The sequence below is a fragment of the Tyto alba genome, unplaced genomic scaffold, assembly GCF_018691265.1.
Source record: "Tyto alba isolate M040663 unplaced genomic scaffold, T.alba_DEE_v4.0 Super-Scaffold_38, whole genome shotgun sequence".
Taxonomy (NCBI): Eukaryota; Metazoa; Chordata; class Aves; order Strigiformes; family Tytonidae; genus Tyto; species Tyto alba.
In genome coordinates, this window is record NW_024881313.1 from 21882181 (window position 1) to 21897369 (window position 15189).

General features: G+C 36.7%; 1 protein-coding gene across 3 annotated transcripts in view; it reads right to left on the reverse strand.

The window, feature by feature from the left end:
- The window catches only part of PIP4K2A (phosphatidylinositol-5-phosphate 4-kinase type 2 alpha), a 121170-nt gene that overhangs the window by 55802 nt on the left and 50179 nt on the right, over nucleotides 1–15189 (reverse strand). The window contains exon 2 of one of the 3 annotated variants that reach the window (XM_042801808.1): nucleotides 406–499. The exons of the other annotated variants lie outside the window; for them this stretch is intronic. Coding sequence (XP_042657742.1) covers nucleotides 406–414 — 9 coding nt within the window. The 5' untranslated portion in view covers nucleotides 415–499. The remainder of the gene's footprint in view (nucleotides 1–405; nucleotides 500–15189) is intronic. 3 annotated transcript variants of the gene reach the window in all.

Genomic DNA, 15189 nt, shown 5'->3' on the forward strand with positions numbered 1-15189 from the left:
TCCCTACAAGATGTGAATGTACACCCTCCCCAGCCCCCAAATCAGGCAAAAAAAAAATGCAGACTAACAAAAGGTTTAGGGGTTTTTTGAGGGGTGTTGGTTTCTGTGGTTTGGGGTTTTTTTTGAGATTCATCTGATTCTGAGGTATCTAAAAGTAATTTCCCTAATATTTTAGGGAATTCCTCTTGAGCAGAAGAGGAAAATAAAAAAGCAGGTGATGAACACACAGTAGAAATGACCTTTGGTATAGCACACCAGCTGAGTAATGGCATGTCCCAGTGGCACAGGCCATTAATTAATTTAAACCTTTCAAGTATAAGGTCTGGTTCTTTGTGTAATAATACATTTTTCAGATAGATTTGATGAAGCCAGATTAGAAAGTGCATACAAGACAGAAAGGAATACCTGTGTCATTAGATCTTGGTGGAAACTAGAACCGCATTGCGGGGGGAGGGAGAAGAAACAATATCCAAAACTCCACCCCAAAACTCTTGAAAAGCTAAAAGAAAATGGAAAGGTCAGAGGGATCAATTCTCCATTTTGCCATCACCATGTAAAGAAACAGTCACATCTGAAAGACACTAAGTATGAAACAAAAAAGACAGCTTGAGCCTTCTAACTCTGATGAAAATTTTGCTTTTCTGTGTTTGAAAGTCAAGTGTGACATAAAAACTTTACGTAAGATGCATGTGATACCTTTGCCAAGTACTCTGTGCATCTCTTCATGTTAGCCGTTAAATACAGCTTAGCAATAGCAGATGAAATGTGACTGCGAGGATGAAAGTTCAGTATTCCAAATTACAACAGAAACTATGTTACAAAAGCTGTAATAATTACATGAGAAATAAGAAATACCCATCTTCCTCTAAGGAGTGCTTCTGAATCTAACAAAATCATAAATAAGAAATAATTTCCCACAAGAGATAATCATGATGCATAAATGAAGCCGAAAGAGCTCACTGGACAGAGGACTGACTTGTTGCTGAGGTCTTAGGGTCAAACATTCACTTAATTACTTCCAAGAGAACCCACATCTATAGCACCTCTACAATCAATGCATGTGCATCATACTGATAAAGAAAGTAGTTTTAGTCCTGCAACCTAGATCTGTTAACTGCCCTGCTTTGTTGTTGTCAATGCAATATTTTGCTGCAGTCTTGTCATTTGAAACAGACGCTTACTATATCTTTGAAGAATTTAAATCCCGTATCATAGCCTTAGAGAATGGATTATTTTAAATATGAATGACTAAGATTTTAGTTGCACAGTAACCATGCATATTATGCATAAATACCTCATGTCTATTAATAACATTTGTAAAGTCATGCACACAAGACATTAATAAGTGATCCAGAAACCTCCCTTTAAGTAATTTATTCAAGTATCTTCTGTGATGTTGGTATAAAACCAGGTGATTATGTGAGATGGAGACATCCCCCACAACTTCTGAGCTTTAAGGAAAAACAATTTAAAAAGCCTTAGACTGGCATCACCCCTTTAAACACATGGTGAAAAGAAATTGTGGCTGTAGGAATCTGCTCAGAGCTGTGGCTTGGTCATGGCAGGTGGGAGGGGGCTGAAACGAAAGGAGGCTTTCAGGCAAAAACCGACTGATTGCAACTCATTTTGCTCCTGCAGGTTTAGGATTGAATTCACACTGTCAGGAAAACAGAGGTTGTAATTAAACTGCAAATAAGGGAATAATAAAAGCCTACTGGACATTGAATAAATAGTAAGACTCAGCTGGTAATGATTCTGAAATTAGCACACACAGAGGTGTTCCCACAAAGCCATCTTATATTGGTGACATTTCAAATAAGCTTCTCTAATTTATATGATTTGAAATCAAGCAATGAATATATCATAAATTGTTAGGCATTATTAATGGTCCTTATTTAATTCAGATACATTCACCCTAAACACCACATTACTAGGCCAATGCATAATTAAACATTAGTTTTCATTCTGTCAGAACATAAGCAGCAATAAATTGCTTGTATGCAAAGCAGACAATGAGATATTTAAGCAGCGTATAATAAAGGCAATTTACAGCATATATTGCATGTTTAGCTAGAGGAGCCAGAACAATGATCTTGTTCTCCAACAGATACAAGCTGATGCCTATCACTACGATGCTGCAGCAAGAAGCCTATGTAACACACTGCAGCTGGTATTACTCATTTAAAAAAAAAAAACAACAAAAAATGTACAAAATCAAAGAAGCCATGTACAACGACGTCCAAAATTCCATCCCAAGCACACCACAAATCACATGCAGGCTACATAGCAATGCCTGGTGGTTCCTTTTGAAACTCTCCTCCTATTTAAAGCATTCTGTACCTGGTTTCTTATATTTAGTATCTCAGCTTTAATATACAGCATAGATACTGTTTCCTTTTAATTTAACATATCATCCAGCCAGACTTGCTGGCTATACCTATGGAAGTATGAGGTGTTTTCACACTGAATAGCTTGATAAAACACCTCAATTGCAGTTACAGCTCTTGGCAGTTTCACACAGAGGAAAATCTGTGCTCCTCCTGATGCTGGATGTGGCTGAAGTTGTGCAAGTGATACTTTCTTTTCAGCTCTGTTTATCTCCAAACTCTCGCTCTGAACCAAAAGCCAATTCACAGCAGTCCGATCTGCCGAGACAAACAAGCTACAACTGTTTTGTTACTCTGAGATAAAGTGCATTTTCCACAAATTTGTGTAATTTTAAACACAGACTTTGGAAGAAGTGGGAGTGGAAGAGACTCTGGAAGAACAAAATTACTGATGTCTAAAAATAGAATTGAACTTTTAACACCACCAGAAGTTCTGAGATTTTTATGTTCATGGTTCACTTTCTGCATCTCAGCTTATTCTTTGGCAAGGAAACTTGCACAGAGCTCTCAAAGAAAATAAAAAATCAGATACTACTTTTCATTCAGACATGGAGTCACCATTTTGACAGGGCCACAGAGTTCTTCAATGGCACAGTTAATTCATTTGCCGGTAGGTTAACACTTACAAAAGCAAGCCTATTGGCTTCTAATGGATTGCACTTACAAGACAAGGCTGCAGAACAAGAATCCAACAGAGGAAAACTGTTTGGGGTATAAAATTTTCACATTTAGATGACTATTATCCTTCATTCTTCCAGCACCTTCTTGATAACTGAACACCCTGCAGGTCTTACCAAACACAGCATTTTCCTCATTACTGGAGCACAATCACCTAGAAGATAGAGTTTCTTAATCTTATTCATTCTATTATTCTGTAAAAAGCCATTTCCAAAGCTGCTCCTATTTTGCAAGGAGTAGGGGTTTAGGTTAAAGCACAACGGGCCGGGTGGTGACAGGCAGAGCTATAGGCAGGCATTTACATCCTTTCCTTCCCAGATGTGGAATACGCTGCAGTATCGCTACTAGGACAGTAAACGCCTTGTGTTGAAGTATAAACTGAAAGTGAAGTGATTATTTTACAACTCTTTGAAATCTACCTTGAAGGGTCTGAAAAGGGTGGATGAGGTCAGCAGCTAATCAATTCTGTGGAAGACATTTGCCTGTTACAGGGCAAACCCATCATTTGATAAATGTCATTTGACAGTTTAAATTACACTCAAAGCCATTCTTGCAAGAGAAATAAAAGGTTAAGCTAAGTTCTGCTGTAGAGAAATAAATCAGTTCAGCAAAATACTCCTTAATTTGTTTTAAATGAGGTTTTCATCATTTCAATCACACAAAAATTAATCTTTTTGCCCCCCTAAAAGCACAAGGTAAAAATATCTACCCAGATCCCGGACTTTTTTTTTTTTACTTAACTACACTATGTGCTAGGAGTTTAAATGGCATAGGAGACTTCTCCTATATAAGTAATTTGTGGTTACCTATTCATAAACAAGTCCTGAAATTAAAGCAACCATATGACTAATAAAAACACAGGGTAAAGTATTTAATTTTCTCTGAGCCTTTAGGATCATTTTAATTTAAGGTATATGGAGAGAAAAAATCCCAAACCAACATAAAAGCCCACCTAGCTGCCAGAGTAATAGGCACTGAAGTTTTACATGTCTCAAAACATCTACCAGTAATTGCAAGAGCAGCTTCATGTTTTTACAGTTCAGATGATACCTGTCACTAGATTGTTGGCATTCAATGAAATTCAATAATCTAATGCTAGGAAAGTATGCCAAATTGAATCAAATACAGATATAATGGATATAATGCAGAAAGATATACTCTTCCAAAAGTACTACACACAGAATGGCTGAAATACTTTGCAAAAATATTAAATACGAATAATGGACTTTGAAATTCTGAGAAATTAACACATCAACTACAGCTTATTTACTTTTTATCAAAAAAGTAGCACAACTTCTCAGAAGTCTTATGCTCTGCTTTTGAATTAAAAAAAAAAAAAAAAAAAACACAAAACCAAAACCAAACAAAAAAAAGCTGAAAAATTTCACAGCAAACCCCAGATGTTTTTGTGAGGCTTTTTAGTTGCTCTTTTCAACAGTAAAAGGGTATCTGTGGGGATGGAAGGTCTGTAGTACATGCATCCACATGGAAAACAGGATATTGTGACATACCCGAGAAAGCTCTGAACAGGATATTGTGACATACCAAATACAGTCACAAAACAGAGGGAAAAAAATGTTTTGAAGAGCATTCATTTCTTGTTTCTATCTTTAAATTTGGAATATCAGGGCCCAAAATCAAAACAAAGGATTTTATAGCTTGGTTATCACTCCTGTTCAGAGAGCTTGAAGTGACAGTGTTTAAAGAACCTACAACAAAAGCAACAAAATCACATTCCCTTTACAATGTTTTGATGTGAGTTTTTAAGTCTCTTAGACATTTGCAGTCTAGAAACTCCAGAACATCTGCTGTATACTGTCAGACAAGTGTAAAGCCACATTTCTACAGATTTGGTTAAACTTCTTGTGAATCTGCTTACACCTTTCAATGAGTGCAAAAATTAACACTTCATAATGTGCCAAATAATCAAAGATCAAATATAAATTAAGCAGCTCAGATATAATGTCTGTCATGATAATCCCCCATTCTCCTAAAAAGCTAGGACAAATGCAATAGTACATACAAAGATACTAGTGCACATTAATGAAATGGAAAATAGAGTCATAGAAATGTGATTTACTTGCAGTGGAGATTTTTAACATGCAAAACAGTTTGAGTAGCAAATGCCATACAAAAATAAAGTGCGGTCTCAGTCCAAAAGGAAATTGTAAAGCAATGGAAGTTCACTGGATTTGGATGAGCTGTGGTGCACACAATACAGATGAGCTCATCCTTGTTTGCGAATGTAATGGTTAAGGAGAAAACAAGACAAAGCATACATCTCTGACAGCCTAACAATTTGCAAGCTATTAGCTAGTGGGCTTGCCACAAAATTGATAAAAACATTTTAATTTTTGAGCAAAAATATCTCAAGTAATATTTTTTTAAGCTTAATTTATTTTTTGCTGTGAAGTTGATGCATTTTAATAGAATCTTTCATAGCAATAGGTATCTTCAGTTATTGTTTGAAATACTGATTTAAAATACACATACTTGTCATAAGGTCTGATAGCAATCTGGTCTATATTTTTCTAATTAAGGAACAAAATGCTTATCTGGCAACAGATAAACTTTAATTTCGCTTGGCTTTGTCCTGAAAGTTTCACAAGAGAATACCTAAAAAGAGGAGAATGCTAGGAAGCACCAAGTTTACGACACAGGGAAAGGTTTAACGAAAACAAGTTCAATTCTATATACAAAGTAATACACAACTCACAGATAAATGTTCTGCTGATTTTCTAAATGATCTATTGTGGATTCTGAAAGAAATGCTCAACAAGCAGGAACAAAATGAAATAGAATTACACTTGTATTCTGTGAATCATGTTACTTAGATTTGGAAAACAACTAAATCAACCAACAAATCAACCAACCAGAACACAGATTTAGAGGAGTCTACTAAATAATTCTCATCTCTCACAACAGCTCTTAAGATCATATTTTTCAAGTATAACTCTTTTGAACAAGAAAAATGGGTCTATGCCGTTAAACATAAAATTCCAGTATGCAGTTGAAAAAATACAGAGATGCTGTAGCCTTACCTGACTGCTGTAACTGCAAAATGAAATTCCATAAAAAAAAATTCTCTTAAACAAAGAAAGGCAAAGTATAACGGGAGAAGAAACCTAAGGAACTATTTCACATATAACACGTGCAACTCAGCTGCTTAATAAAGAGGAAGGCTTTAACAGCATCCTGCCTAAGAACGACAAACTGGGATGGCTGCAGAACAAATGCCATAAAGCAACAATTTAAGGCATCAGATGGGCTTCATTATTGTTCAGAAGCACGAATGCAGAAAAGCCAAATGTTTCGGTTATTTTTCCACTGGCATAATGAAGGCAATGTTTTTCACATTATTATTATTATTGTTATTAAGGAGGAGGAATATCAACTTGTAAATAGGCTTTTTGGTGACACACTTTAATGTGCTATCATACATTCCAACCTCACAAATACGTTATTATTTAGGGAACTGTTGACTTGTGAAAAGGTGACATTAAAACATGATTCCTTCTAGCCATTTCTGACTATGGATTAGGTGAAGGCTGAAGCCGTAAGGCAAATTTTCTGAAAACAGAAGCAATACCATTTGCATTATATAAATATAATTTATGAAGTTAATTAACTGAACACAAATGACACCAGAAGCAAGTATACGAAGGTCATACTACAAGTATTTAACTGTTCTGTAAAGCAGCACAGCAGCTGTTCTTGGTAACAGGGACCTTACAGAGTAATTGGAGAGCACGATGTATAGAATGTGCTCTTACCAGCATGCATTAGCCTTCAGCTAAACCAACATTTTTTTAGCTCTCAACCTGTATGCTCCAGGAGAAGCAATAATCTCCTGTACAGTACCATGCAAATTATTGTACTGTAAGTCCAAATGGGTAGGCATTGCATTTCCTTGGTTTAGAGAAATTCCTTCATTTATCTCCCTGATGCATCTTGGTTGCACTGTACTCCTCTTGCATTTAGCATGTAATTTTTTACTTCAAAGCAGTGTAATGCCTAAGGTCAGGCTAACAGGTCTGTAGTCACCTGGGAGGGTCACCAGTCTTCCAGATTCTATCAGGATGCCATCTAGACATTTTTTGCTGCATGAAGCCACTGCATGGGCTCTGCTTATGAAGGTGCTGTCAGAGCAAAAGCAGAAGTTGCTGCTGGTCTGGACAGTGTGACAGCTCCTGGGAGGAGATATGAAGGGCCTTAAGTCCCAAGGAAACCTAGAAGAGCCTGAGCTGAGGGTAGCAACCTCAGAACAGACATTTGGGATTGTTTAAGTGTTGTTTTAGCACTTTCCTGTCTACCTCTTCTGTGGTCATGGAGGCAAGAATCCTTACTTGTTCTCCCATATATAGTTTATAAACATGCATTACTCTCCCTCTCTCACAGATACTAAAATACACATTAATTCATATATATACTCTGCAGCTTCTGGCTACTGAAGCAATGAGTTTACGTGCCAGTTCTTTTCTGTTTGGGAAAGAACAATATCCTGATGTGTTTATAATGAGCTGGGTTTTGCTTCTGCTCTGGATATCCTTTTTCCACACAGAAACACAATTTATTTTGGCAGTAATGCTATATAAAAAATTTCATGGATTTATTATCATTACTTGTCAGATATTAACTGCCCAGATATAACAACTACAATGTTAATTTTGATGCAGGCCAAGAATTTACATTACTGCCTGGTATCTCATAACTCCAGAAAGCCTTCCAGGCCTTGAAGAAGAGGGGTGTGAGAGGAGGGTACAGCAGAGCTGCTGGGGCCTCATCAACTCTCAAGTCCCATCACCCTCCTACTCTGATTACATTGGGAGTTGAAATGATTATACAACTCAAGGTAAAGATCTTTTTTATCCCTTGATGTGAAATAGAATATAATTTGTTAAAAGCAATGCAATATAATTGCACGATCTTTTTCCTCAGTTTACAGGTCAGACTTTTGTTACCGGAGGACTTCACAAGCTTAGAGGGACAATACAACACTTTTAATAGGCAAGAGGACATAAATCCGCTTTCTATTTATATTTGTTATAGTAATAAATAAAAAGCAACTCTGGTGGTTTTAGTGCCATTAATCTGAACATGCACCAGTGTCACGGTGCTTCTGAAAGGAGATCAAACTGAAATTACCAATCTTGTCATTTGGTAAGCATGGTGACAACAAAACATCACTTTTACTGTAAAGATAAGGACAAAAACAGACTGTAAAGAGAAGAAATTTTCTGCTGTAGTTTTTACTACACTATCCATGGTAACACAGTTCTGAATCCAGTCAAAAAGCATTTCCCATGATTAGGCGGTTAATGTCAGTATTTGATCAGCTGCCACTCATTTCCTCTCCTGGACTCCAGAATCACATTTCCAAGACTCAGAGCAGAACCAGCCCACAGAAACTCTCTCTCATTACTGACGTTTGATTCAGGTTATGTATTGTTGATGAACAGTATGAGAAAGAAAATACAGCTTTTTGATTACTTTCATACTTGGAAATCCAAATTAGAAACATTTAACAGATTTAATTTATCCCTTCAGCAAGAATTTCATACACATATATATGCATTTTACACACACATACACATATACACATAAATAAATTAATGAAAAAAAGCCTTGAGCTACCAACAGGCATTTTCAACCATTAACGCTTATCTTAATATAGGAAATACTCCAGTGCAAATTAAAAACAAAAATTAAATAAAATTAAAGAGTTCTGATTAATGCACCCACAGTGAGCACAACACTGCATTTTTGAAGAGTTGAAGTCACATAGTAACAAACCAAGCAATATTTTTGGGACCAGAGGCATGAGCAGACTGCCTGTGCAGTACAAGGGCCAGTTAACTCGACTCACAGCTGCTTTGCATCACCGCTCCAGCACAGGCAATCTGGAATGTGCACCCTTATGCCCTCCACATTCCTCTGCACACACACACTCATTTTGCCATTTTCAGTCTTACTAAGAAATATTTTTTGAAAAACAATGTTAAAACGGAAGCACTATCCTTAGTTTTAATTTGAATATAAACATAAAGAACTGGGAAAAAAAAAAAAAAATTTTAAAAGAGAACTCACAGTAAAAGCTATTGCCATTTTTCTCACAAGAGATTGAGACCAAAAACTGCCATACCTTATAAAACGTATCATAAAACGAGAAATAACAGTAACCTGCACAAATGACTGGACTTCGTGCACGCAAGACAGCCATTAATTTCTACTAGTAATTAAGTCCTACAGTGGCAGAAATGTGGAGTGGCTGAAGGATAAGATGGTGGCCCTCCAAGCCATGAGGAGTCAGAGGGAAGTGCACTTGCAGAAAGTTAAGGAACATACTTGTCGTTTTTTCTGCCATCAGGAAAGATACAAAAACTAGGATGGATTAAAAGTATCTACTTCAAGCTTTAAATGCAGGCCTTTTTTCTTGCATTTGAATTTTTTCCTCCAATTATTTATGGAAGCATTTATGATTTTATACAACTTTTGACTGAAAATGCACTGTTAATTCAGAGGTATTTTTCAGGAAATCTGGAAGAGACACCTCTGCCTAGTTACAGGAAAGGACTCAAGAGGAAAACAGGTTCAGAGAGCCACAGGTGTTTTCAGAAAAACATAGAAAGGCCCATGCCTCAAACAAGTCAGCACTGCCAACATCGCCCCCAGAAGCAGCCCTTCTTATCTTCCCCATTTTCCCCTGCTTTTCTACCATTGTTTTTCCTCTTCTAACCTACATGGGTGTGAGGTCAGTCATGTGATGAACCAAAGCCAAAACCTAAACCAGGCCGATCAAAAAGGATTTTTGCTCCTTTGGATCATTTGCCAATCCTGCTCACTGTGAGGTCGCAGTAGAGCAGAGGCAGCAGAGAAATACTCCTCTGCAATTCCTAAATTTAAAAGATTTGGAACTATGACCCCTCAAGTTGGACATGCTGCCTGCAGTCTTAGAAGTGATTATTACAAGGTGAATAAAGATTAATCAAAAAATGTATTTTTGAAATTTAAATGAGATTTTAACTTTAATACCTTGTAAAATGCATCATAAAATGAGAAGTAGCAGTAACTTGCACTAATGACTGAAATTCTTTCACACAAAAAAATTTGGGCTTTTTTTTTGCTGCCAACATTTAAGTACTTAAGAAAATCAGAGTTTGTTGAACTGCAAAACCAGCTTTGGGTAACTAACTTGTTTTTCAGGTGTACGCAGAATATTTTCTTCATTTCCGCTAATAGAGTTGAACAGATAGGTCATTCAGAGTTGAGAAAACAACTGGGAGTCAAAAAAGCAAAAAGATTTGTTTTCCTTTTCCGGTTCCCTAATTAAAAAATATTATGGAAGATGAGATTTAGTTTTGAAATCTCAAGGCATATTTGTGAGTTGAACTGGTTATAGACTTCAGATAATACTTCCTTTGTTTTAAAAAAATATTACAATGTCAAGTATAAAACTTGGTTTAAGTTATGTTCCACTTTGTTTATCCAGGATATTTAAGGTTGTTTTATTTAACTTAGGAAAAAGAATGCCGGTTTAGTGCATTGCTTTGCAGTTTCTCAGATGGAGCTTGACAAAGGGGATTTAAAAAAGGATCTCTCTGTTAAAAAACAAACTTTTGCCTGACAGCCCACTGTCAAGACTCTTCAGAGGAGATAGGCATGCAGTGGACCTTCCTACTTAGAAGATGGTACTCACTTTGTTAAATACAAATGCAAAACAGAATTAAAATTGATTGCATAACAACAATTAGTTGCTTATCAACTTAAACTTCTGTTTTAAAATTGACTATAGTCTTCTGCCTCAGCTCTACAGGTTCACCTAAGGAGACATGTTTTTGTCTGATGCTACCTTTTGGAATCTCAATGGATGAGATTTCTCTAAGTCCCAAGTAAACAGAATTTTATCTATTCACAGCAAGAATATGTACAACTGCTAAGAAGTTGTGAAGAAAACTAAATAATCCTTAATGCTTGGCTAAGAACTGCCATGCCTAAGCCTCAACAAGACTGAAGTAGTATACATCCTTCAAAAGAAAAGCAGTTAGATTTCTTTCTAAGTCTTAAAATATTGTCATTCTCTAATTCAAGCCTGTATGACAAGTTTTCAATATCTGCACATTTTCCCCAGGTAAATTTACTATCCTAATATAAAAGAAAACTCGATACCAAGTTTTGTATTATTTATCAAATGCAAAACAGAGGTATCCTATCTTAGACACCCAGATATAAGAAAAAACCCCAACACATTTACTCCAGTTAATTTAAGTATAAAAAGAAAAACTTACAGGCTTTTGAGTCTTGTAGGTTTGTAGAACTTCAAAGTGTGAAGCAACAAATAAATTCTGAAGTGCACTCTATCACTGCCTTGGCTTACAGTTGTGGTTATGTATGACCTTCAGATCATCAATACGCTCTTTATCAGTCAGCAAACAAACTTCATATCACAAACCTCAAAATATGAATTCAAACAGCAGTAAAATGAAAATCTCTACTGAATTTTCAGTTAGGAAGATTATCTTTCCAGTGCTCATGTTTTTCTTCCTTAGACTGAAGACTTCACTGCAGGCTTCAAACACAGGAAGTCTGCCAGCAGTGTAATAATGTCTTCTTGTCTGCAGGATTTCTGTATTGTCTTTGTCTTCCTCCCGCTTCTACTGTCTAATAGTAGAGAAGACCAGAAGGCAAGACAGATCAACTAAAGCCCATTTTCAGGAGAGCTGCCCTTGGCACAACATGAGGAGTATGTTGCTTTTGTAGGGTCATACTCCAGGAAAAAACAAAACAAAAAAAAAAAAAAAAAAAAAACAAAACAAAACAAAAAAACAAAACAAAACAAAACAAAAAAAAACCAACAAAACCAAACAAAGATGGAAAGCAAGAAAGAAATAAAAAGGGAGGGAGGGAGGGAGGAAAAGGGAAGAAGGAAAGAAGGAAAGAAGGAAAGAAGGAAAGAAGGAAAGAAGGAAAGAAGGAAAGAAGGAAAGAAGGAAAGAAGGAAAGAAGGAAAGAAGGAAAGAAGGAAAGAAGGAAAAGAGGAGGAAAGGAGGAGGAAAGGAGGAGGAAAGGAAAGAAGGAGGAAAGAAGGAGGAAAGAAGGAGGAAAGAAGGAGGAAAGAAGGAGGAAAGAAGGAGGAAAGAAGGAGGAAAGAAGGAGGAAAGAAGGAGGAAAGAAGGAGGAAAGAAGGAGGAAAGAAGGAGGAAAGAAGGAGGAAAGAAGGAGGAAAGAAGGAGGAAAGAAGGAGGAAAGAAGGAGGAAAGAAGGAGGAAAGAAGGAGGAAAGAAGGAGGAAAGAAGGAGGAAAGAAGGAGGAAAGAAGGAGAAAAGAAGGAGGAAAGAAGGAGGAAAGAAGGAGGAAAGAAGGAGGAAAGAAGGAGGAAAGAAGGAAAATTTTAGACCACAATGTGTAAACTCAGTGGCATAAAGATGACTTATACAACCCTAGCTCGTTCAAGTGACCTCAAATACTAACACAGTTACCATCAAAGAAAACACTAAATAAATACACATTCTAAAATAACATACCCTCTATCTGCCAGTGCTAAAAATAGCCTTGTATTAATTTCTGTTAAAATACTGAATGATGGATAAACAGATGCTGTTGTACTGTGATCACTCTAACCATAGTGCTTACCAGATCTGGGACTGAAGAGACCTAGAAACAAGAACTAGTATTTTGTTCCATGTTTGTACAATGCCTAAGTGGGAAGGTCCTCCATTTCCTCCAAAACAAGGGCCCCTGAGCATCACCTGCAGTGCAAATAGACCATCATGGCATAAGCTCTAGAGGGATCAATGTATAGGCATTCACAAAGAATTGAGGTAACTTATCCCTCTCTATAAGTAGAGGTTTTGTTCCTCAGTGACTCATTAATGAAATAAAACATGTAAAGGAGAACTGAATATGACTAGTTCAGATGAATCCCACAAGGAAAGCAAGTAAGTTTCCTCAACAGCAAGGTGGAATTAAGGACTAGTACCACCCAGAAAGACATATGAGCTACTTCCTTTGGGGTTTTAGTACACATGACAATTGTATATGCAAAATGCTGTATTCTCATATTATTTCACTTTGGCTTACCTCCTGGAAATTATTAGTTTTATCCAGGTTGTAATGAAGTTAGAGCTAGCTCTGCACTTGAAAAGTGTCACCAGTAAACCACAATGTAGGTCTAATTTATGCCAGCAAAAAATTGCACTTTTGCCACTGTAGCTTACTTCACCTCATGCAAGCTAAAGGCATTGGTACAAGATGTTTTGGAAGGAGTGTGGTTTCACAAGCAAATTGAAAACACATAGCAGATCTGTCCATCTGCTATGCTTGTCAGAAATCAGTTCCCATTAGAAGCATGGCTGGTACACCTGTGTCTTCAGCACCCAACCTTCCATGGATTTTTGAGTGGCCACGTTAGAGTACTTCTAGTCTGTTTTTGAGGAATGTCCAACAGAAACAGCTTCAAATTGACTTTTGTTCAATTTGGGGAATCTGACACTCCTAAGAACTAGCTAGATGATGCTTCTAATTGAGGTTTGAATATGAAGACAAACCTTACCAGTGGTGATATACTTAGCTCAAAGTTTTCAAAGTGAAGTAGCATTAATTGCTGTTGAGATCTTTTTCCGATGAAAACTGTGTCAGTTACAGACAAAATAAAAACCCACAACAGATATTAGGCAAACACTTGTGTAAATAAGTCAGCATTAAGTGATGAATTTAGTGTTGACTAGTGGTACTGTGAAAGCCATGATTTTCCTGTAAAATATACAGGTCTTAAAGCCTAAGGAAAGTATTAAAAAGCCAGTGACATAGAACAGGAGCAACTTGAACTTTAGAAAGCATGTATTTTGATATTTAAAGAATCTCCTGATAGAGCAAGCACTGGCAAGAGTGTTATATTAAAACCACTGCTGTCCAGTTTCCCTTTCTGAACCTCTAACACACAAACTGTCACCAGCTGTAAGGTTTTTCTGTTGTTTCTGAAAAAAGGAACAATTTCCTAAAACTAACATCACTGCAATAATCTCTCTTTCAGTCCTGAGACTATATCAGCACACCAGGCATTTGAACTTCGGTTTAATGAGTGCTCTGGAGGAAGTGAAATGTCCAGACCATGAGAAGAGCTTAATGCTCGACTCAGAGAGAGAGAAGAAATGCATTTGCAGTAAAACTATTGAAAATGCTTATGTGTCTCTAACAGCATCTATCCCTTCTTTAGACTATTGGTCATTCACATATTTTTTGGTAGTAGATACTGTGAAAGGAGAGTGCTTAAAGAAAATGTTTCTGACTTCACAAATTACTGTATTTGCTGTTTCATAGAATTTAGTGAAAATTACAAGCGTAATTTATCCTTAAAGCCTCCACTATATTGTTAACACTTTAAAAGTATATTGAAAGCATTTGATGAAATAAAGATGAAAATAATAGCCAAAACATTAAGTAAATTGTTTCAACAAAGAAATTTATATAACTTGCTTTTTACCTTACTATAAGTTACAGACTGCCTTCTTTCCTTATGCTACTGATGTCTCTGAATAGTAGGCTGAATTTGGCAACAAGGTGCTTTTTAACAGTATGCTTAAGTACCCTGCTCACATGAATGTCTCCTGGCATGCAGTAAAATCAAAAGCAAATCTGGCATTCACTAGCTAAAGTGGGGGCAATGCCAAAGGAGTTTGTGTGGTTTTACTAAAAAAGAAACACCGCACCCCCAAAACAACCAGGAGACACTTTGCTAGCATCTATTTACCTTTCAAACTCGTTGCTCTTTCAGTTGCTATCAAACAGTTCCCATCCACAAGCGTAAATAAAATCCAAGATCTGACCTGCCAGAGGCTGTTACCAACTCACAGTTATACCTGGACCAAAAAGCACCTCAAGTGTTCATACCGAGTTGTCACTAGCCTCAATCTCCTGTCTTCTTAGTCCACTCCAACCAAAATCAGCCTGTAATAACTCCTGATTTACTAGGAAATACAGCAGACACCTAAGTAATTTCTCACTTGCTTTACTTCCCTTCCTCCATCCTCATTCAGCAAACTTTGGTCTTCCCCAGACAGAAATTACATTGTTTGAAGGATTTAACTGTAGGCTGCCTTAAGATTCAAGGCAATCATTAAAGTTTTAA